This window comes from Xylocopa sonorina, chromosome 1 (assembly GCF_050948175.1).
Source record: "Xylocopa sonorina isolate GNS202 chromosome 1, iyXylSono1_principal, whole genome shotgun sequence".
In the NCBI taxonomy this organism is placed as follows: domain Eukaryota; kingdom Metazoa; phylum Arthropoda; class Insecta; order Hymenoptera; family Apidae; genus Xylocopa; species Xylocopa sonorina.
Window position 1 is genome coordinate 11787484 of NC_135193.1, and position 24130 is coordinate 11811613.

The following is a 24130-nucleotide window of genomic DNA, read 5'->3' on the forward strand; positions in this document are numbered from 1 at the left end:
ATTGACACCGGTCTACGTAAATCACGTGCAATTTTCACGTGTAACGTAATCATAAAAAAAGTGCTACCTAGATGGAAAATCTACCTGTTGTGTTTTAACGAGAGCTGCGAGTTTAGATATTATCCATTAACTTGCACACCTAGAAAATTTATTATTTATGGAACACAAATGTTATTCTATAATCTAAGCCACCATAATTTGTTTATATAAAATGTGTTGTCACTTGTAATTTTTCATCATCCTACATTGTTCATTTACAAATATAGTGACTTGCGTTTATAGTACAATTAAAAACGTACGACGTAAGACATAAATTTGATTAGTTTATATATAATAAATTTGTGTCTGCAAAATTTATTACTAGCTTACAAAAATTAATATATACTACTTGTCAATTTTGTTTACAATTTTTTTGAAACAGATGACCAGTACAGTGGAGGAAAAGATAGAATTTAAAAAGAAAGTAAAAAAACCTTTAAGGAAAAGACAGATTTCATCGGACGAAGATGATAATGAAAATGAGGATAAGTTTGTCAGGTAAATGACAATGAGAAATACATGAAATAGTTGTTATGTGGTTCAGTAACAAGTGGATATAATATAATTAGATTGTTCATTATTGTTGATTACAAAAACAATATTAAATTATGATAAAATACATATTTATTTAGAGAAAAAGTTGAAGAAATGAAAATTATACAGAAACTTCGTGAAAGACCGAAAGGTGTAAACCTTGTTGGATTAGCCCTTGGTGAAAATGTAACACAGGATATAATAACAGTAAGATTTTTTATTATAATTAACGAATAAAATATGTTAAAGCTATTATTTTCCTTTAGAAAATTTCATTTCTCACAGTCAGATCCTTTTAACGTTAAAACTGGAGGAATGGTAAATATGGCTGCACTAAAGAATACAAAATTAAAACAAAACGATGCATACGAAACAGGAATTGGCACACAATTTAATGCGGAAACAAATAAACGAGATGAAGATGAGGAAATGTAAAAATTAAAATATTGTATGACATTCAAGAGATTAACCAAGCAATTAATATTTGCTTTAATTTCCTTAGGGTAAAATATATTGAAGAAGAATTGTCAAAGAGAAAAAGCAAAACTGAAGGTAAAACAGAAAATGGTACTAATAATGATAAAGGATCTTATTGCTCACCAGAAGAGGCAGCTCTGCAAGCAGTACCTGAACATTTGAGACAAAGTTCTGCGCATAGAAGCGAAGAAATGCTTTCAAATCAAATGTTGTCTGGTATTCCAGAAGTAGATCTTGGAATTGAGTAAAGTTTTTCCATATACAACTTGATTTTCCTTGACAAATTGTATATGTAGTTTAAACGACACTTAAAATTGCAGAGCAAAAATTCGTAACATTGAAGCTACAGAAGAAGCCAAGTTAAAATTGCTTTGGGATAGACACAGGAAGAAAGATGGTCCTTCGCAATTTGTACCAACAAATATGGCTGTGAATTTTGTACAACATAATAGATGTACATTGTTTATTTAGTTCTTTAATTGTATTTATTTTATAAGTTATTTGATATAGCCCATAAACATAATTTTCACATATTATTTCAGTTAATATAGAAGACACAGATTTTCAAAAGTCAAGGCAAGATGCAGATGACAAGAAAAAAGTAACAGCTCCTAAAGATGATTACAAAGGAAAAAGAAAAGACAATGGTGAAAAAGCAACTGATGACTACCATTACGAAAGGTTTAAAAAACAATTTAGACGATTTTAGAAATATTTCTAATATAAAAATAAGAAATAAGAGATTGTAGCATACGCAACTTTTTTATTTACAAAAATATTCGTTCCTGCGTTATTAATGAATCATTAATGAAAAATTTTTCTTCTACCGACGGTCGTTACAGAAAATTTCTTATTGAAATGTAATTATAATCGTGAAATACATTCAAACAAGAAAAAATGTTTTTATTTTGAAATTCTTCCTTATTTCTGGAAACAAATCATGTACTGTATGGTGCAAGGTATGCGGGTATGGTGCAAATTCTATAACCAGATAAAGCATTCATGTATTTACCTTCTCTGTGCACCGAAATTGTATATTACTAGTAATAGCTCATAGAGGGCAGTACAATCCTTGATTGTGTGCAATGATTAATCCGTGTAACCCCGCACGCGCACGGTTGTGTTATAAATGAATCACTCTGTATAACCAAGGCACAGTATACAGTGGCCAAGGTTTATTGTAAACTCGGCATAAGCTCTGATACGATCCCACAGAATGACGACATCGTAGCAACGTAAATTGACTATAGAGGAATTACATTGAAATTCGATCCCTTTAAATTTTGCCGTCACTATTGTTTTTCTCTACGCGTGTAAAATGAGTTGCGGATTCGTTACTTGTGGCCCGAATGAGGCTCTCGTAGTATCAGGTAATCATACAAATTATATACGATGTTTATCGCAAATTACTTTTAATTTTTGCACAATATAAGCAAGCTAACATGGGAGGAGCGCTTTGCGAATTAATTGATTCGAAAGTTTACTAATGAAGTAAAAAAATCAATTACGTATTGTACCATTAATTAGGATTGATTAACTCAATATCATTTTCACTCATTATTTTGCACTTTACTCATTTTTACCTATTTTTTTTAAGGATGTTGCTACAGCAAACCTCTGTTAGTACCTGGTGGCAGAGTATTTGTGTGGCCTATTGTTCAGCAAGTACAAAAGTAAGCAAATTGTTTAATTGTTTATAAAGTTAACATCCTACATTGTAAGTAATTATATTTGTGCTTTTTTTAATATATTATACTTAAGAGGTATTTCTATAGTTAATATTTAAAAGTTTAATTAAAGTTTACTATAAATAGCTTTTGCATTTTTAGAATCTCATTAAACACCATGACGCTACAAGTAGAAAGCCCAACTGTATACACATGTCAAGGTGTACCAATATCTGTAACAGGAATTGCACAGGTAATAGAAAGCATTGATTCTGTGATATGTTTATTAAACTATTTGTGCCAATTAATATTTACATAAATAAAATTCATCTGAATATTATAACATGTGCTTTACTTTTAATATTTTATATATTTCTAGAGATTATGTGTATTCTATGTCTCATAAATTATAGATACATAGAACTATTGATTATACACAGATAGCATACAGTACTGATACATAATCAAATGAATGAGAATTTCTGTCCATGTTTATAGGTCAAGATACAAGGACAAAACGAAGAAATGCTATCCACAGCATGTGAACAATTTCTTGGGAAAACTGAAGACGAAATTCATAATATTGCACTCGTAACTTTAGAGGGACATCAACGAGCAATAATGGGTAGCATGACTGTGGAGGTATAACGAAAAACATTTCATTAAATGCTCCTAACTTGAAAATAAACATTAATTTTTTTTTAATATTTGTTTCTGCATTGTAGGAGATATATAAAGATCGTAAAAAATTCAGCAAAGAAGTTTTTGAAGTAGCTAGCAGTGACTTAGTTAACATGGGGATTACTGTTGTGTCCTACACTTTAAAAGATATTAGAGACGAGGAAGTAAGTTAATCCTTTATAAAAATATTAGTTTTATGTTGAAAAATAAGAATTTTTTTTAGGAAGAATTTTCATGCAAAAAGTAAAAAATTATATTGCAAACACTAGATTATGATATATCTACATAAAATCTTTTTGGTGTGAAAAGTCCCCCTTTAAATGGTTATATGATACTTATAAGGAATATTTTTTTTATTAATATGAGTTTAATGTAGTCTAATGTTGTACACTGTAAATATTGAATACATTTTTGTTTTGCTACTTGCAGGGGGCAAAGGTACGTTCAAATTTTGTTTTATCACTACATATAATGCTGATGCACTGCTGTACAAACAATATTAGAATAAATGATTAATAATTGAATAAATGAGGGAGTTAGAGCGTATATTAAGTGCTTGCTTCAATGGTAGCACATTATCTATACACCTTCGCAAATCTTTGTTATTCAAATATGTGTGATATTCTTATTGTATGCTGCCTTTGTGTAATTCAGGCTAAATTCAAATTAAAATGCTAATATTAATGTCATCGTACAAAATTCTTATACTGGAAGTATAACATTTTCAGCGATTATATTATATTAAATATTTATTGATTACTTATAGGGATATCTGAAAGCTCTTGGAATGGCGCGAACTGCTGAGGTGAAGCGTGACGCAAGAATCGGAGAAGCAGAAGCTCGTAGAGATGCTCAGATTCGCGAAGCTATTGCTGAAGAGCAAAGAATGGCTGCTCGTTTCCTTAACGATACCGAGATTGCTAAAGCGCAGCGAGATTTCGAATTAAAGAAAGCCGCATATGATGTTGAAGTGCAAACGAAAGTAGGTTTCTTTATATTCGTTATTGTTTAAATTAGGTTTGAGAACAACTCGTTCTTCGTCAAGTGAAAAATGTTTCCTCCATATAATTAAATTTTCAACATTGATCCACAATGAGTAAAGTTGGCTCATTCCTGATTTAAATGACAGTAGACTTATGTCTCTTTTTGATAATTCTTATTACACTGTAATATAGAAAGCAGAGGCCGAAATGGCGTTCGAATTACAAGCTGCAAAGACAAAGCAAAGAATCATGGAAGAACAAATGCAAATAAAAGTAGTAGAACGTGGACAAGAAATTGCGGTACAAGAACAAGAAATGATGAGACGTGAAAGAGAATTGGATGCAACTGTACGACGTCCAGCTGATGCAGAGAAATATAGGTAAATTGTATATCTTGTTGAGATAGCTAATCAATAAAAAATTGTTAAAATGTATGTTAATACCGACAGATTAGAAAAGATGGCTGAAGCTAACAAAATGCGGCTAGTAATGGAGGCTGAGGCAGAAGCAGAAGCCATTAAAATACGTGGCGATGCAGAAGCTTTCGCTATTGAAGCAAAAGCTAAAGCGGAGGCAGAACAAATGGCAAAGAAAGCTGCCGCGTGGAACGAGTACAAGAGTGCTGCTATGATAGATATGATGCTCGACACCCTTCCAAAGGTTAATTGCATCTTACTCTTAGCCTTTGTACAATGTGTAAATGACTGTTCCTTTGAGATTATTATGTTTCTATGTGCAAAGTATACTCCTTACATGAACTTTGTATGCATTGAATATATTCATAATAAATTTTAGTAAATGACACAAACTTCTATACATTACATTTTATAGGTCGCAGCTGAGGTTGCAGCACCTTTGTCACAAGCAAAAAAAATAACAATGGTTTCTAGCGGAAACGGTGTTATCGGAGCAGAAAAATTAACCGAAGAAGTGCTTAACATCGTGACGCGCGTGCCAGAATTGGTAAAAAATTTGACAGGCGTGGACATTGCAAAGGTACGTTTAACCACTGACTCACGTGTTTGAAATATATGGGTAGAAAAAAATCCAATTATAAATTTTTGCTTTCAGTCTGTTCATGCTGCTTAAACAAATGGTACAAGAATTTTAAATACTTCCTGACCACATCCATACTCGTACTAAGTATTTAACGAGTCTTTGATATAAACATTTGTTTTAATATGCTGTTGCATATATTAGAGTCAATCCATAAGTTTTAACTTAAATGACGTTTCATTGATGTAAAAAGAAGTTCAGTATTTTCACTGCCAATCAATTAAAGAGAACAAATCACTTTTGATTAGTGTCAATAGGTATATTTTGAATGGATATATTCTAAAAACAAGGTATATATTCAAATCGGTATACGTTTTCGAGAAATAGATTATAAAATTGTGAATACATATTCGCACAATATTTGCATTTTATCGCTTCAATGGTGTGCAATAGATTAACAGTGGATGCCTAAGTTATACAGGCAGTGAACGTATATTTTATTTAATTAATATTAAAGGCTCATCGTAGTATAATTTTTTATTTTTAAATAACAAAATAAGTTACAAAATTGTATCAAGTTGTATATTTATTATTTTTCTATTAATTAGCCTTTTATGCACTTAGAAAGAAAAGAAATAAATGCAAATATATCTTTTTGAAACTCGTATTGACCAAAAATGGTCCAGTTTTGTCCATACATATATAACTTTACCACTATGTGCCGAAACATTCCTCTGAATATGCTATACATACCTACCAACTGTATTGATATGATATTCACGGGTATGAGCATTTTAGAATTGGAAGTGCTAATATTTAACATTTGTTCAATGTGGTTTAGATGTTAATCCACTATGTGTAGTCCCTGAAAACTTGAATATCTTTACTTGATAATTTAATTACATGTACTTCCTAACTTCTTTTGAAGATGTATTAATAAATTTTGCGTTAATTTTAGCTAGAATTTACTGTGATCTGATACTCTTTGTATGAATAAAAAAAAATGATAGTTATAATTCTTGAAACGTATTTGAGAGCTTTTGAGAGACGACGAAATTTGTATGACCAATTTAACGCCTTAAATTAATGAAAAGAGAAAAAGATTCAATTTTACGCAAAGCGATTAAATGTTAAAATCAAAATTTGTTATGTATTAATTTACTCACCCAATTATTACAAATCAGAAACAAAAAAAACAGAAAACAATAGAGGTCGTAAAAATAAAACGTTGTAAAACGAGACTTGTGTCAAATGTATTTACTTATTTAAACTTCTGTTGTGTTTCTGTTATGTTGCGTAGAGATGTAGTTTATATATTTGTAGAATGAACTTATGAAGACAATTAATTTGTGAAATTACATTAAAATCATGGTTTATAGTTTAAATGAATTTTATCTTTATACAATAGAATTTATCTTTGAAAATGTATCATATGTCTCGTGAGAATTTCTAATATGGATACGTACAGATCTTTTTTGATTGACTTTTTAGCTGGTGGGGTATCCGCAGCTGTATCAAAAACTGCAGTTGCACCATTAGAAAGAGTAAAGTTGTTGCTCCAAGTTCAACACACCTCTAAACAAATAAGGCCAGAAGATCGGTACAAAGGTATTATCTCTTTTCTTCTTCAAATAAGAATAAACATAATCTTGCCTAATTCTTACAAGGATTATAATATTATATCAGGCATGATGGATGCATTTGTACGTATACCCAAGGAAACAGGTTTTCTTAGTTTTTGGAGAGGGAATCTGGCCAATGTAATTCGGTATTTTCCCACTCAAGCGTTAAATTTCGCATTTAAAGACAAATTTAAAGCTATATTTTTGGAAGGTATTCCAAAAGATGCATTTTGGAAACAGTTTGCTGGGAATTTAGCTTCCGGTGGTGCCGCTGGAGCAACATCTCTTTTATTTGTTTATCCACTTGATTTTGCTCGTACAAGGTATTCATTGTTTCAGTATTAATACATAAATTGTTATTAAATTAGAATATTATTAAATAAAAAAAGAAACATATTAACAGGTGGAATCCTATTTAATATAAAATTTTACTCAGAAAAGTATTTCTTCAAAGAAAAATATTGCATCAATTAATAAAAGAAAGATTGTTGTACATACAGAAAATCTTAAATTCATTATCAATTTATCACACACATGTTATATCCGCTGTCAATGTATTAAATAATACAATAATAACATATACTTTTTAGATTAGCCGCAGATATTGGAAAGGGAGACAAAAGAGAATTTAAAGGTCTAGGTGATTGCATAGTAAAAATTTTCAAAACAGATGGCTTTTTTGGTTTATATCGTGGCTTCAATGTGAGCGTTCAGGGCATTATTATTTACAGAGCCGCATATTTTGGCTTTTACGATACTACAAAAACAATGCTTCCCGATCCAAAAAACACTCCTTTACATATTACATTTTTAATTGCACAAGTTAGTGGTTATTTATTAATTTAAAATTATTTTCCAATTTTCAATTTGCTATATCATTCATAGGTAGTAACAACGATGGCTGGAATCATATCGTACCCTTTCGATACAGTTAGAAGACGTATGATGATGCAATCAGGACTTCGCAAAGCAGATATCATGTATAAAAACACATTGGACTGTTGGATTAAAACAGCGAGAATAGAAGGCATTGGATCCTTTTTTAAAGGTTCACTCTCTAATATTCTTAGAGGTACTGGTGGAGCATTAGTTTTAACGTTGTACGATACTATTAAAGACACAATTGAGAATGCGATGAAGTAAAGTGATTCGTCTACAGTACCCAAATAATAGCTCAATTTCAATGACAAAAATTTTAAATGATTAAAATAAATAAAATAATCAAGCAAAATTTAGTTATAGACGTTGAATTGTTTCGTTTGGGCTAAATATAGATTAAATAAATTAATTCCAATCATTTTTTTAATTCTCATGCTATTGGATAATTGAAAATAAATATTTTATAGATTAAAATCATTTATGCTCTTTCTAATAATTTACAAATAACAATCTATAAAATATTTCAGTTTATTCTTAAACAAATGTTTCATAAAAATATTTATGCACTGATCAATAAAAATAATATTTTAATACTCTATTGTTTGATACATTAGATTTGGAAGATTAAGAAAATACTATTTATATATGTACCTGGTGCAATGTTAACATAATATATGTGACCAAAAGTGACGGCAATTAGGAGTAAATCAATTATTTATTTCTGATTATTTCATGTAATTAGTTCACCATATTCAGAAATAAAATAATCTGAAAATATATACAAAACCATAAATGCCGTCAAATAAATGTCACAGTCTCTATATTGTTAATCGTAATATTTTATCATTTCTGTAAATGAAAACTGTACATTTTAATTAAGCATGGTATGTCGATCGTAAATGTTACGTCTTTGCTCGCGAACTTGACGTTTCCATTTATCTTGTTGGTGACCAACGCGATTTAGAACATTACCCCTTTCACCCATAGGATGAAATGATCCAGGAGCTGTTGAAGCATCATCCTACCGAACCAAGATTAACTCAAACAATTATTATATACATATTAATTTCGTATTTCGTATCTTTAGGTACTCAAGTCTTGAAAGTTTTGAAAAATTTTAATAAAACTTCAACAAAATACTTTATAAATAACATACACACCTCCTCGTTATTATGTTCATGGTAACCGATATTTGTCGAAGCTTTGTGGATTCTCTTATTCAAGAATGGATCCAAACAAATTAAGAATAACATGTAAATAACTAACAAAGAAATGATCCAAATAACAAGTATCACCACTATCTAAACAAAGAAATCACTTAATCAAATTTTTGTTCAAACGATAAAATGATAAAAAACTTACTTTGATTATAGTGGTGTTTCGATTTTCATATTTGCAATCACATCGTGAACAAAAAATTTCTTCTTTGCCTTTCAACTGATCCCCTACTTTCGACAGGACAACATTTTCGCAGGTGCTGCGGATTAACATTTAAATAAAGTAACACGAGACAGAATTGATTTCACATATGCTACACGGGATTAAGTTCGCTAATTAAGTATTGAGGAATTTAGAATTACCATTCAGAAGGTGGAACATTTATAATATATGATTTTCGTTCGGACGATTGCGTTGTATTTATAACGGAGAGAAGGCTAGGGCAGATGCATTTACATCGTTTGTCATCGTATTGCGCCTATAAACGTTTATGCGTACAGATTACACGTCTATGATAGCAACTAAATTTAATTATTTCATAAACTAATATTCTAACCTCAGATCCTGATAAACATATTAATATGATTCCGGTCACGACAAAGACGTACTTCAACATTATATTGTGAAACGTCTCATCCAATACGTATTTCGTACCTTTTTTTTACTATTTCGATGTATTTAATTTGTCGGCATTAACGTTCTTTTGAAATAAAATAATTAATACGATTCCTCCTTGCACGACGCAGCTGTAAACTGTCAAACACGACACAAACGTAATTATAGGACGGTCGACATAGATGGCGTATTAATCGATATTTCGTCGGTATATCCGACGTATACGCGGAAAAATGAAATTTTAAGTATCTATAAAATAGTTAATAACAACGAACTATCGTTACATATCTTTATTATTAAATTAATAAAATAAGAAATGAAAATTTTCTTTAAAATAGTTTAATAATTTTTAAAGATAAATATATTAATCATACAACAAACATTTTCCTGTTATATGTATATATAATTAGTTTTATACGATTTATTACATTTTGATTAAAATAAATCAACATTTTTAAATATAATACATTAGCTTAAATTGAGTTTTTATTCGTGCAATCTGTTGTTTCACGTATCCTTGTTAATCCTTTTATTATGACGTCTACAAATAATTTTTATAGGACGTTCAGAACTTAATTATATACTATACAATGATTATACCAACGCACATAATTCATACTAACGCACACGATTCACACACGATTCAGATTTCAAAATGCACACTGGCATCATTTAAAATCTTCATATTCTCCGAATATACTCCATAAAACCACGTGGAATATTAATTACGAATACACCTTGAATAGATCTATGAGTACATATATGTACACACTTGTTTATACTTGTTTATACGTGTATTTATGCGCTCTAATGAGTAATGAAACGTACAAATGGACTGAGCAGCCTTCGACCTGCCATTGCACATCTTATTTGTAAAATAGATCTCGCACCATTCATTATCACAATTATAAGATTGTTATTAATAAGATACAGTACGATGCAAGTTTATTCCATTACGGCTGTATGGATTGTTCTATTTATAATACTATGCTTCCCATGTAATCATAAAGCGATTTTAATTAAATCAGGAAATTTAAAAAAAAAAACAAAAATACATTTACCAGGTATGGTACTTTGCAATTAAAATGCAACTATGTCTTTAATATCATACCGTTCGTACGAGAGTATCATTCATAAACGTAAAACATTTTAAGAGCTCTTCCAAACGATGATCCCAATTAATATGGACAGCACAACTGCTCCGATAAGAACAAGTATACATTTTTTCTTGCGTAGTTTATTTTGATACATACTTGCTTGTCTAACGTGCGAAGTAGCTTCGCTGACAGATACTTCTGTCCTTTCAACAGAAGCCTCTATGGAATCTATTACTTCACCTTGATCATATACTATAGCACCAAGATCTTTGAAGATTTGATTGATATCGCTAATATTATTCTGCAAAGGTCATTGCAAAAATCATTGTAGTATTGATATAAGAATTTGATAAGATACTGTTAGAACAAAGAAATTTACCTCCAATTGTTTTATACTAGCTTCTTGTTCTTCCAACATTCTCAAGTTTTGTTCTTCTTTTAATTGTTGTAGCTGTATCTGCTTTTGAGTTTTACTATCTTGCAATTCTATTAATGTCTCCTGTTTCTTTTCCCCAAACGGAGTAATGCCTGCATTTGCTTTGGCCTTTCTAACCATTTCTTTCTCTTTGGAAGCAGCGTGCCTTTGCACTGCCTAAACAATTCAAATTATATGTATATTTATGCAAACAGATGCACGTGCAATCGTGTAAATAAAATATACTTAGAAACTAACTTGGAAGTAATTTAATGCACTTGTAAATTCATCTTGCAAACGCTCCCTTTGCATCTTACGTTGCCTTTGTTCCCCAGGACTGGTAGAGCCCGAGTTGTTAGCTAATATAGCTAAATCTCTCAGATGTATACTAGTATCTTTTGCCAGCTGTTGCGTGTAATGTTGTATTTGATGTCTGAAAAACGCATCGTGTGATCTCAATGTCTGATCAACGTCTGATCTAGCCAACTAATACTAAACGACAACTTACAGCTGATTACGTAGCTCTTGAGAATCTGTTGAGCTACCCAATTGATTGACCATCTTTTGCATGGATGATACTGTCGAACATGAATCGATATGAGCGTCGGAACCTCTTCGTACAAATAGAATCTGTTCGCTTACCATTTTGGGATATCTTTAAAATTGATGTGCCAATAGTCTGAGATAACCTGCCAAAATCCTGTTCCCTTGTGGGGCCACCATTGTGGTACGATGAAAATCCAATATCCATGTTGACTTGTGTTATTTAAACAAGGATTAAAAGTACTTGAAATATTTACTGTATATGACACTTCCCTTTCAGAGGTTAATCATTCATTGATTAACACATTCAGATAGTCGCAGGAAATAAAAAAATTTTGTACACTGAAATTACAGATACAACACCGCCCGTGAAAATAAGAGATCAGAATCGATTATATTTCGCTTTCCGCTGGGCGAGAAATAGCGAAAACAAGAGACTAGAATCGCACGATGACAGTTCGAACATCAAAGATGGCAAAGAATTGTTGTCTACTCTTGCCACACTGCTGTCAACAAAAATGACCAACAAAATGATTACTTTGCAAGATGATTCATCCAATTATTGTCGACGAATTGGAGATTCCCACCGCGGTTATTGTATACGTGACGATTGACGTTGCTCGTCGAAATAAACCAAGTTTATTACGCGAAGCTCTAATACTTCGTGCAAATCGATAAGGCTTAAGACAAGTCTGAATGAATATAGCCGTCACCGTTTTGCCGTGGCGTACACGTAGTTCTGCACGCGGACCAGGTCCTGATAGATAAACGTCGCTTCCAATCGAGAAACCAGGCCATTACGCGTACCAAACCATCTTTACTGCCATTTATACTCGGAGCTCGCCGAATAATTCCAACTATGAATTCGCGTAAAGAAACGAACTGCTTGGACACGCTATGCACATGATCTTTTTAACATCGAGCAACATTGGGAGAACTTTTTTCTCCTTATGTTTTTTAATTTCTTGCGCATCATTAAAAATATCTGTAATCGCTGGTGCTCTTATCGGTATTGTTTTTCCTTACGTGTCTCTGTACGTACAAATGCGCAATATAAATATTAGTAAAGCAATAGGAATTTTAAAAATTAATCTAATGTCACTTTCTTTATAAACGGCGCGTATATATAAAAATGATAAAAGTATATTTTTGACAATTAATGTATTTTATACTTTAATATATCGCTGTGTATGCGTATTTTTGTTTTATGTGGATATATAAAAGAGGCAATAAAAAAAAAGATAAAAGCGTTATTTAAAGATATAATGAAATACATTGACACTAGTGACAAACAGTTTGCTTTTATCCGTATTAAATAATTGTATACCTATTTATTTATAATGGGAACGCTAAACAATTACCGACAGCGATGTAAACGACTTTTAGACTGGTGGCGCCATCTCTGTGAAAAGTGCTCAAACTGGTCGTACATCGTTACCGACAGCGAAGTGAACTCGGTCGACTAGTGGCGCCATCTCTCTAAAGAGGATCGAAAACTAATGCTCGATTAATTTCCACAGTTTGTACAGAGATGGCGCCACTAGTCGACCGAGTTCACTTCGCTGTCGGTAACGATGTGCGATCAGTTTCAACGCTTTTCCTAGAGATTCGATAGTAATTAAAAAATGTATTCTAACAATACATTTTGCAACCTAAACGTTATTAAAATTTTTAAAAATTTTAAGTCAAAAAAAGAAAAAACTCAAAGTCACAGTACAGTAGACTATTACCATGCATATAGTTACAGATATTTATTAATTAATAAATCCTTGAATTATTCTAAATACTTTGACAGAAAGTCACTAAACAAGAAAAAGTTATTATACACGACTGTTAATTTCTTTAAGAATTAATGCCAATGCAGCATTTTGTTTGCAGAAGCTGGACTCTGGTCATAAATACTCGAGTGATTCACGATGACTCAACTATGATGAAAATTCGTATGCGGCGCGTGCGAGTTGAGGGAGCGCGAGAAATGGCGCGAACGCTTTTGAATTCGACTCATCCACGTTCGATTCAATGCTGAGTCGAGTTATATCGCGCCGCGTTAATCGAGTTGATTCGAGTGTCGCGTCGTCAGATCAGCCACCGAGGCGCGCTTAGTAGTCATTCGGCAGGAGCATTGGCATCAGTCGCGGAGGTACGCGGGTGTACGAACTCGCTCAGCCGTGTACAACAGATACAACCAACCACTCCGAAACCGGCTGTGACGGACATAATAGGATGAAGGACATCCGGTCACAGGTGAGTTAACCGCTTACGACACCGTTACCTTATCTCGAGCAAAAGTCAAGGTCCAACGTCGCGGCCGCAGATGCCGACCACGTGAAAGCTAGCACCGTTTCGAACATGCTATTCTGACAGCTATTTTTGTCGTGACAATTATTGTTTTAGAATCCATCTATAGTCTCCTCGGTGAGTCTTCTTTCCTTATTTGAAATGTGTTAAAGCGATTACGTTTTGCGTTTGATGTTGCACCTTGAAACTCGATTCTTGAACGCATCGATAGGAACTAACTTGCTCGTTATTTTTAAAATTAAGAACCGTACTCATCGTAAATGATTAAATCTTGTTTGGATCAATTGGCCACTACCATGCCAACCACTACCATTAGCATTGAAATATTCGTTGGATTGTTTACGAGTAGCATCGCGTTGAAACGATCGACACATGCGACTTCGACGCAATCAATTGCACGATCAAAGGTTACGATTGCCGCGTTGAACGATCCAGTGACCGGATTCACTAGCAGCTATATACGGGCTCGCCAAAAGTGATTCTGCCTCTGTGCTCGAGGCGACCAAATCAGAATCGAGAGACCAATGCCCCGGTATCGTCATCGTGCAACACTGACATAATCGAACCCGACCTATCGTCTCGAAGGGGTTAGCAATGGGTCATAATATATCAAATGTAATAATTAAATGTAAAATGTTAAGGCATTGGCTACTCCAAAAAGAGGTTTCTCACGATGTATCTTATTCATTTGAATATCGATGAAATTATTAGCATACGTAGAATCGGGTTATCCGTCAAACAAACTGTTGCTAATTGACTAACTGCTCGCCTTAACGCCTCATTAATATTTAAATACTTGTAATACTTCGAACGATCGTGTTACAATTGGATTGGATATCCGATTAATAAGACCGTTAATCGCTATCGATTGTTTGATGACGGATGTATTATACATATAATGGAATTATATGTACATAAAATTATAGAATCGCTCGTTTGGTTACAGTGTTCTAAATAAACTTGTACAATTTAGAATGACCGACTGAGACGTTTGTAAGGAAACAGATGACGATGTTCTCACGGCCATTTTTCGACCCTGCGATCCGGCGATCCATTTTTAGATTCCGGTTAAGGTGACGATTAGATGGCCAAGGGAGGCCGACACATTATCTACGTAGCTGTTGATACTCCCACGCTACCTTCGAGCAAGGAAATCCCCCGGTCCTTAATGAAGGAAAAGGATAAAACTAATCTCGCTAATAAGCTATTGATTGGGTCGATGTTGATTACTATCAAATAAATTAGTAACTATATATGCAAATATCTTTTTTACTAAATGAAACGTTTCACTTTTCATCAGACTGTTCATTATACTGGGCATCGCAATACTCGTGTGAGGGGAAACGAAAAGTTTTCTGGTAATATCGCACGTACGAAAACAATGTTCGACTCAAAGATGTAACACATATCTAATTGCGACGAAACGACGAACGCCGATTAAAGTCGCGGCACGCGCTTTCTACAAAGTTAAATATTTCCAATGCGTGTACTCTCTGCTCTACATACGTCTTGTCGTTAAGAATTCCTTCCCTTTTTCTCTAGTTTTTCCTTTTCTCTACGTAAACATACACTAAAAATGTTCTTTTTCAAGAAATTAATTCCAAAAGATGATTGAAACTATTTTTTGTTTTTTCCTTTTTTTGTAGCAGAGGTTTGAGTTTCAACGATCAAACGACATAAAAAGGAAAAAAAAGATTCGACGTTCTGGGAGACGATCGGCAATAGCATCAGACTAGGGCAAGCTATATATTTTTAGGCAAGAGTAGATTACTAAGAGTGGAGGTTCGCTAAAAGTGATAACTTATCGTCAGAGAGTGCTCCGCGTATTGATCTATGATTCCATAATCTATAGGTTTCGCAACTCACTTCTATCAGCATATATTTGATCGTAAAACAATCGACTAAAGCATCGATCGTGAGTCAGTAGAGTCAAATTTGACATCTTCATCGTTCTCAACGATTTATTGTCATTTTATTTAGGTGTAAAGTAGAAGGGCAAAAAATCATCTTACTCAATTTCCTCTTAATTTTCTATCTGGAGTTATTCCAAGAATGGCATGCAACACATTCCATGTTTCAACATATTGGCATACAACATATTATATGAGTAATACAAATTCTGATTTTAACTCGAGCTACTTCTAATTTACCATCCTCTATTTTTATTTAATAATAACATATATCTTTCTTGTTAAAACATTTTACATATCGCGCATTGTTAAAGCAAATCAATTAAACTGCTTTTAGAATCCAGAAAAAACACATGGAAGAACTGAGAATTGTTGCAGACGGAATATCCATCTCTCAAAAGGGATAGGATTGTAACGATTGTTTAAATAATCGTTGAACTTGTATTACTCGCGACCGAACGACGAAAGGAAACGGAACCGAGTATATCGGCTGTTCCTTAAAGGCGAGATGAAAGGGTTGAAGCGTGACCATCGTCGAATAGAATCGTCGACAGAGGGAAAGTCCGGAAACAATTTATCGGCAAAGAGCAGTCAGTTTCTGAGGTCTGACCGTTAGTTTTGACGTTTATCGGGCACGTGAAACCTGGTATCGTGAATCCGTGAAACACGAAAGGCTCCACGGTGCCCATTCACGAAGAAGAATGAACGCCCACGCATCCAGGCCTTTCTATTCTCAGCCAGACGATTCACGCTCATTCACCTGATTCATCCTCCGGGATGATATCGAGGGAATATTTTTGCGACGGGCCAGCAAATTTCACGGAATAATTCGGTGCGTAACAGAGGGAAAGGAAAAACGGAAATTCTCCAAGGTGAACGAACTGCGGAAACCGTAATTCGTTCAATTCCTCGTTACGTTTCGTTACGTCGTTCAAATGTTTAGAAAAATTATTAACAATAGAATTCATAGTTCACTTCCTTCAACTGGAAGCTTACGAAATAGTCGTCAACGAAAATTCTTTTATTTAACCAGCGACCGGTTAAGTATTAAATTGCCTGGTTTCTTTTTTTATAAATCTTTAAATGTCTTTACAAATCTTTAAATCGATAAATTGGAGTTTATATACCTGTACGTTATTTAGAAGTGAAGAGAGCAAGTAATTTAAAATATATATAATTGACTCGTTAAACGGATTGAAAATTTTTTATATGAGAAGAAAAATGTTTTCGTTACGTGTACTCGTTTTAGTATGCGGAATCACGTTCTGTCTAACAATCGGACCATCCTGCGTCTATTTTTGTGAACGAACTTAATCAGAGTATATTTTTACTTTGATGCATCAATTTGACGCAACGTATAGGCAATCTTATATTTTTATACTAAAATGTATTTATATATAAAAATAAATAATTTTACATTGATTGCGTTTAGCGTCGAGTGCATCACATTAATCGCTTTAATAAAAAATAAATACTAAAATCAAATAAAATAAGAACAGTTTTCTTGATTGAAGTTAGAATTTTTAAATAATCTGTATCGAAAATTACCATCCCTGATACGACCAAATTAAAACTGATAAAAAATGTTTATGTCGATAGTTTGAGAAGAATGGCTTTGTTGTTCTGGAGGACTTCTTCCAACCAGAGGAGATCGACGAGCTCAAATCTTGCGGTGAAGAGTTCACGAATAACTTGCCACCGGAAAGCGAGAGAAAAGTTTTCAACTCGGTAGAATCGCAACAGGTATATACATGAAATAAACAACATGTTTCATTTATTAAATATCTCTGATAGGGCGATTAATTAAATTTGGAATTTGTTCATTATATCAGAATAAGGATAAATATTTTCTGGACAGCGCTAACAAAATCAGCGTGTTCTTCGAATCCGAAGCTCTAGAGGAAGATGGAAAATTAAAAGTTCATCCTCGAATATCCTTAAATAAGGTAAAAAAAAAAAGGAATACACATACACAAGATCGGTTTAATACAGATTACAATAATTATTGCTTTTTTTGTTAAATTTTAGGTGGGTCATGCTCTCCACTGGCTTCATCCAACGTTTAAAAAATACACTTTTGACGAAAGAGTTAAGGAAACTGCTTTCCAATTGGATTACGAAGAACCAGCTGTCTGTCAATCAATGTACATATATAAAAACCCGGGAATCGGATCGGAAGGTAAGTCAATTATTTTTCTATAATTATCTTTAAACTGTATTTAATCTTCAACCATGTTAAAATATGTTCACACATCAAAAACTATTTACTATTATAAGTTCGAAAAAAGTATAAGAACTAGCAATTTTAATTTAATTACCTAATACAAATATTATATTTTGTTTGGAAAATATTGAAATATAATAAATAAATAAATGATAGTATAAACTTTTGTATCGAAAGGTCTCACGCTATAGTCACATTACCATTACTGGAAGTAATATATTATATATTATCAATAAAATATAAACAAACACTGTTTCAGTGATAATGCATCAAGACGCTACGTATTTATACACCGATCCAATGAAGCTAGTTGGTTTCTGGATAGCTTTAGAAAATACTACACAAGAAAATGGTTGCCTATGGATCGCGCCAGGTTCTCATCAAAGCGGTGTACACCGACGTTACGTGAGGAACAAGGATCCAGATTCGAATGAGCTGTTGATCTACGACAGCGTTGCACCTTGTTATCAGCTCAGTAATTTTCGACCGGTACCTGTTAGCAAAGGGACCTGCATCCTCATTCACGGACAAGTAGTGCATTTCTCATATCCGAACAAAAGCGACAAATCGAGGCACGCTTACACGTTTCACGTGATCGAAACGCAGCACACTTCTTACTCGAAGGATAACTGGCTGCAACCACCTCCCGGTGGATTTCCAAAGTTATATAGAAATTGAATTTATGTAAAGATGATGTTCATACGCTGAAACATTGTTAAACATTGTTTGTCGTTTCGTCAAAGATTGCCAGGGAACACAACTTAACCGATTGCTATTCTGGCTGTGCATTTTTATTTTTCACGTTGTACAACAATTACTTCTTGTATTATATGAAACTGTTAATAAAATGTTTAAAGTACTTATACTTTATTTAAAAAGACATACCATTCACTGTTCTGAATTCTATAACAGTTATACTATATAATTTGCGGTGATTAAAGTGTTACTGAGAGAACTGAAACTTGTCTATACACTTTTTAAAGAAAAATGAAAGTACACTTAAATACAAGAAATTAAATTATTTTAGTTAGTTAATAAATATACGTTTACGCATATCTGTTGGTTGCTAATCTGCAGAAATGAGTATTAAGTTCTTGTAACTGACGCAGACCTCTATTTAACACATCTTCTTTTCCTTTTACGCAACAATATATGTCAAGGGGCGTTAAATCATCATAGGTAAGTTTCATCGCTGCTGGCGCAGTTTCGGGAAGAAACGTAATCAATGTCGAATGTAAATTTATTAGTGTTTGATGGTCAGGACAAGAATTTTTAACCTGCTCCATTAAACTGTAATAAATCATGTGCGTGTAAAATGTGCATAGGATGTAAAAAATAATTTTTACATAATTATATAATTTAATAACTTACGCGCTTAAATTGCATAATAATTTCTTTACGTTTAATGCAAGATCTGGTGCTAGTTGTTTTATATGATCTATGGTTGGAAGTGGATCTGGAAGGTTATAATGGAAACTGCAAGGTATTCCTGCTACTTCAGCTGCCAGGCCACTATACACCATTATGAACAAAACTATACTGATGGTAAACTTGTACTATTAATTATAGTAACTGTAAAATAATTAAATTATTAGATCTTACCACATGTCACGGGCATAAACATATGCCGTTTCGAAATACTGAAAAGCTCTTTGTGCCCTGCGTTCGTGATCCTCAATATTATTTTCAACTCCAATTGCCTCACATAACTTTCGTTCGCTTATTTGCAGCTCGAACTCCTGACATTTTTCTTTTAATTCCTAGAAGACGATACCATCATGAATATGAATTACTTTTAAATATTTTAAGAGGCCGGTAGTATGGAAGAAAGTTGTAATTAATTACATCAATTTTTTTAGGAACTCGTAACATCAAATCTCGATGTTTACTTGTATCAATCATCTGAACCAAAATCTTACACTTGTCCAAGATAAAACTATTTTCCTTCAAAGTTTTCTGGCCTATAAACAAAATTTGTAATGCACTAGTAATAGAAATTCCTAAATAATATCAACCGTTTTGTTATTGAAATAAAACTAACGAAATTACCAGATGAACTTTTAAATATCTGTAATAAATCTTTCAAAATAACTTCTGCTTTTCTGTGGAATGACTCACTTACAGCAGCTATCCAATGTTTTATAGCACACTGTAATACAGCTATAGTTGTCCAAGGTGGTTTTATAAAAACATGTTTTTCCCAAATTTCTCCATATAGTGCATGCATTTCTTTGCTAACTATCTGTGAACAAATTTTTTTTTATGATTCGAATATACGCATTTTGTTCACGAAATCTACTTGCAATCTGTCGATACCCACTGGACCTTTTACGCTCATACTTCTATTCTTTATATTATTCAATTATAGTGTATTAAATTTTGTCTATACATACCACTGCTAGAAAGTCTCTTACAATGCTCTTTATATCCTCATATATTTCATCTGATAAAGTTTGTTCTTCGCTTAAAATCGACGTAGAATTCAAACTTTCTCTGTTTCCGCTGCCAGATTGGGATTCGTTTAAATAACTACTAGCATTAAGATAGTCAATTTTTTCAAAGGGATCATTTCTTCCAAGTGTCACAATATCGTAAATCATTGCTTTGTTACAAAGGTTTACATCATATGATAATAAAACCTGAATTATAAATGAGGTAAGATTAAGAATGAAAATTTGAAACACGATTTGAATTAAAAAACTTACTACAAATTTTCCAGAGTTTCGAATTTCCAGACAAGTCTGTAGAATTTCATCATCTGGACAGTCAATAGCAAATTTCTCTTTATTTTTTGCAACATCTTCCGGTGTTTGAGTTATTATGTGAGGATGTTTTGAAGAGAACAATTTGTTAATATAATTTATAGCTTTTCTCGCTTTTACGCATAATATTGTTGGCTTTGTTTTACCGTAATCGTCTTTAATATAATCAAGTTCCTGTAATAGAAGTTGTACAAACCTAAAGATTTTTAGTAGGTTGAAAGAGAGTAATAATCAATTACTTACACGTATAACAGTCCATGGTATCACAATCAATGGATGACCATAAGTTTTGAAAATAGTTTCCTTAGCTAATTCAACAGTATCAATATTTGACAAAAATACGTTTGTATCAACAACAATGTACAAGTGCTTTTTTGCTTGTTGTTGTGGTATCAAAGGATTGTTTAAGGTATTACTAGGTATATTGTACGTTGTATTTTTATTGTTTCCTGTACAAAGCTGTGTCCTGACTGCTTGAACCTAAATAAAGTATAAATAGAACTTTTAATTTCTAATTTCAGAACATTTAGAGTATTCTAACTTCCCACTAAAGAAATAAAAAGATGTATGTACATTTAGATTTCCCATAAGTACATAAGTATATACGAACTAATAATAATAACCATTTAATTACACAATTTAAATCAAAATTTACGGGTGAATTCAACGTTACCTCAAACGTAATTTTTTCATCTTCCAATGGTTCCCAATCCATTTCTTCATCCAATGAATCATTATTAGACCAATTTAATAAACTATCCATCGCTGGTAGTGATTTTTTAGATGAATTTGCAACTTCCACATGGTCATCAGTACGTAAACTTTTATTAACACAAGATTTATCGTGTATAACTTTGTCTTTCAAACGTGTCAATCGAACTTCTGCATTTCTATAGTAAGTTGGTAACTTTTCTCCTATAATTATGCAAAAAATAAAATGCTAAAATTAGTTTTTAAATTGTAATATTGAAAAAATATTATATTTACCAAATGAGTTTACTAAGCCAGTATTTGCTAGTTTAAAGGTATTATCTTCGGCACTATCACCATATTGTACAGTCAAGCTTTCTCTCAATCTTTTCATGCGTTCTTTTCCTAAATTTTTTTTTAAAGACCTTCGATTTCGTTTTATTGGCGTAGCTTCACTTAATTCACGTTCTTCACCTTTTCTTTTACTTACTACATTTTTGTGTTCCACTGTTGCTGTAATGTAAAATAATTAATATTAATTTCTTTTGTATTTTTGAAATTAAGTTTTTGCACATATGTTTTCATTTTCCGAGAAAAACGGCTTCGAGAATCCGTCAAATATAAGCGAGAGCATTATCTGCAATTATAATGAATTTCTCTCTAAATCAGTTGTGTTTGTAAATGTTTGCAAACACAAGCAATGTTACGATTTGTTTCTTACAGTCATACAACAAACTTTATTTTATACAATTCTGTTTGGATTGATGTTTGTTTTAATCACTTATATTTCTGATGAAATGTACTTTATGGAGTGCAAATAAGAATTTTTCATTCTTCAAACATCAAAAACAATGCTTGTTTCAACAGATTTTCAGTCGTTTGTCGCTGTAACAAAACCTTGTACGCAAATATTTTATCCTGCAATTTAGTAACATTAATTAATTTTTATACAAAACTAAGTAGTCCCTTTGTGTTAATGTAGCTTATAGTAGTAATGTAGTTAACATAATTCCTACATGTACAAAACATATTCAAAGATAATACAACATAACTGGTATTTACAATATACTAACCAATTTTCAGACTACTGTCTTCTTCTCTTGCACTTTTATTACCTAAAGTAAGTGAAACTCCAGAAGCATTCATTTGATTATCTGTAGCTTGATTTCTTAATCGTTTTTTAATCGATTCCCTTCGATCATATTTCGTATTGTCTTTCTCTTCGTTTGCCTTATCCATTTTAGAACTATTTTTCGAAATCTTTCCTATAAGTACTTGCATCTGTGGTGTGCAAGTAGTTTTGATATTTGAATTGATGTCATGTTTCTGTACAGATGGACTGGTTTTTTCAGGTTTTGAAACTAGTGATTTCGAGGTATCCTTAAGCGATTTTGAAGTTCGAGTTTTGAGATTACTTTTTTCCTTCTTCTTCAACATTTTTTCGCGAATAGCTTTCATCTGTGGTGTTTCCCTTTCCTCGTTATCTTTCTCTTGTGGCTTCTTAATGGGCATTTTGGCAACTAATTTCTTCCTTGTCGAAATATCTTTACTAGACATGTCAGATTCAGGTGTGGTAGGTTCAATTTGACCAATTTTGCGTTTTTGTGATAATCTCCGACGCTTTTGCGGAATCTCGTTTGATCTCATTTGAACCTACGGAACTTATAATGTTTAGAACTATTCTGTTTTTAATATACGCATTATTATATGTAAACAGCAAGATAGTCAGTTATGACTAAATTACTTAAAAATGCTACTAATGCATCAAATATATAGAAAATGAAATAATTAAGTACAGTTTATAAATATTTGTAGGTTAGAATATGTGAAGCTTCAAAATTATTAATGAATCGATGTTGATTTCTTAGTCATGAATACTGATAAAGAAATAAAAATCAAAAATATTACTGTACTTGTTCCATCTCATTTGCTGACGGTTCGTTCCAGGAAGATTGCTTTGTTTTTACATTAAAGTAATATATTCTGTTTGGATGTGTTTTCGAGTTTACTGCAATCCAATTTTCTGGCAGTGTGCATTTCATCATGTTTAAAATAGTCGATGAACAGTGAGACTTGAATTTCAAGGATAATCAATCCAACTTCATGTAACAGAAATTCCGTACTGCGTATTATCATTACACTCTCGCACTCTCCCTGTTTGATGACACAATAAAGCAGCGACTGATCATAAACAAAATATAAAATCTACCACGTGTTCGAAAAAGAAGAACTTTCGATTCAACATTTCGAATTATCCACGCGATTTCTTTTTTACCCTATTGTCGGTAAAATCTTTTTTAGATTTTACGAGAAATATTTGTAAAGAGAAACGATAGTGTAATTCCGTTTAAACTAAGACTCGAAACATAACTGCGCGTGCGAAAAAAACATATTACTTATCACACGGTTTACTGTCCTTTTGTCCTCTCTTAATTATTGTCATAAATACAGAATTCAGCATGGAACAAAAGCATGTCTCC

The 24130-nt window shown here is 32.5% G+C and overlaps 8 protein-coding genes across 9 annotated transcripts in view; 5 read left to right on the forward strand and 3 right to left on the reverse strand.

Annotated features, from left to right (window-relative positions):
- LOC143430478 (uncharacterized) overlaps positions 1-24130 on the forward strand; it is a 64277-nt gene that overhangs the window by 36686 nt on the left and 3461 nt on the right. The window lies entirely within an intron of this gene.
- Positions 220-1918, forward strand: LOC143422416 (splicing factor C9orf78). The gene is made up of 7 exons (XM_076893020.1): positions 220-302; positions 422-537; positions 672-780; positions 859-1004; positions 1076-1294; positions 1371-1504; positions 1593-1918. Exons 2-7 carry the CDS (start codon positions 422-424, stop codon positions 1757-1759), a joined length of 891 nt encoding a protein of 296 aa, XP_076749135.1. The 5' UTR covers positions 220-302; the 3' UTR covers positions 1760-1918.
- Flo1 (flotillin-1) lies at positions 2237-5910 on the forward strand. The gene is made up of 10 exons (XM_076908965.1): positions 2237-2420; positions 2648-2723; positions 2880-2970; positions 3216-3359; positions 3443-3562; positions 4165-4380; positions 4574-4761; positions 4831-5041; positions 5213-5377; positions 5453-5910. The coding sequence occupies exons 1-10, from the start codon at positions 2369-2371 to the stop codon at positions 5468-5470; spliced, it is 1281 nt and encodes a 426-aa protein (XP_076765080.1). The 5' UTR covers positions 2237-2368; the 3' UTR covers positions 5471-5910.
- Positions 6710-8148, forward strand: LOC143424203 (ADP/ATP translocase 1-like). Its single transcript, XM_076896160.1, has 4 exons — positions 6710-6726; positions 6822-7322; positions 7590-7821; positions 7885-8148. Exons 1-4 carry the CDS (start codon positions 6710-6712, stop codon positions 8140-8142), a joined length of 1008 nt encoding a protein of 335 aa, XP_076752275.1. The 3' UTR covers positions 8143-8148.
- LOC143432209 (uncharacterized protein CG1161) lies at positions 8449-9837 on the reverse strand. The gene is made up of 5 exons (XM_076908975.1): positions 9653-9837; positions 9459-9574; positions 9241-9355; positions 9039-9179; positions 8449-8899 (listed from the first exon to the last, which is right to left on the reverse strand). The coding sequence occupies exons 1-5, from the start codon at positions 9710-9712 to the stop codon at positions 8750-8752; spliced, it is 582 nt and encodes a 193-aa protein (XP_076765090.1). The 5' UTR covers positions 9713-9837; the 3' UTR covers positions 8449-8749.
- Syx7 (syntaxin 7) lies at positions 10109-12111 on the reverse strand. Its single transcript, XM_076900198.1, has 5 exons — positions 11866-12111; positions 11732-11801; positions 11482-11656; positions 11188-11400; positions 10109-11109 (listed from the first exon to the last, which is right to left on the reverse strand). The coding sequence occupies exons 1-5, from the start codon at positions 11972-11974 to the stop codon at positions 10861-10863; spliced, it is 816 nt and encodes a 271-aa protein (XP_076756313.1). The 5' UTR covers positions 11975-12111; the 3' UTR covers positions 10109-10860.
- On the forward strand, positions 13824-19076 carry Phyhd1 (Phytanoyl-CoA dioxygenase domain containing 1). The gene is made up of 5 exons (XM_076909474.1): positions 13824-14010; positions 17574-17717; positions 17807-17920; positions 18003-18153; positions 18458-19076. Exons 1-5 carry the CDS (start codon positions 13990-13992, stop codon positions 18874-18876), a joined length of 849 nt encoding a protein of 282 aa, XP_076765589.1. The 5' UTR covers positions 13824-13989; the 3' UTR covers positions 18877-19076.
- Swt1 (Swt1 RNA endoribonuclease) lies at positions 19161-23879 on the reverse strand. Of its 2 annotated transcripts, XM_076909472.1 has the most exons (12): positions 23564-23875; positions 22724-23303; positions 21948-22163; positions 21634-21875; positions 21204-21440; positions 20904-21134; positions 20592-20837; positions 20248-20440; positions 20044-20159; positions 19801-19958; positions 19570-19710; positions 19161-19488 (listed from the first exon to the last, which is right to left on the reverse strand). In XM_076909472.1, exons 1-12 carry the CDS (start codon positions 23693-23695, stop codon positions 19245-19247), a joined length of 2736 nt encoding a protein of 911 aa, XP_076765587.1. In that variant the 5' UTR covers positions 23696-23875; the 3' UTR covers positions 19161-19244. The 2 variants fall into 2 exon arrangements, with proteins under 2 accessions (XP_076765587.1, XP_076765588.1); XM_076909473.1 differs by lacking the exon at positions 19161-19488 and having other exon boundaries at positions 19613-19732; positions 23564-23879.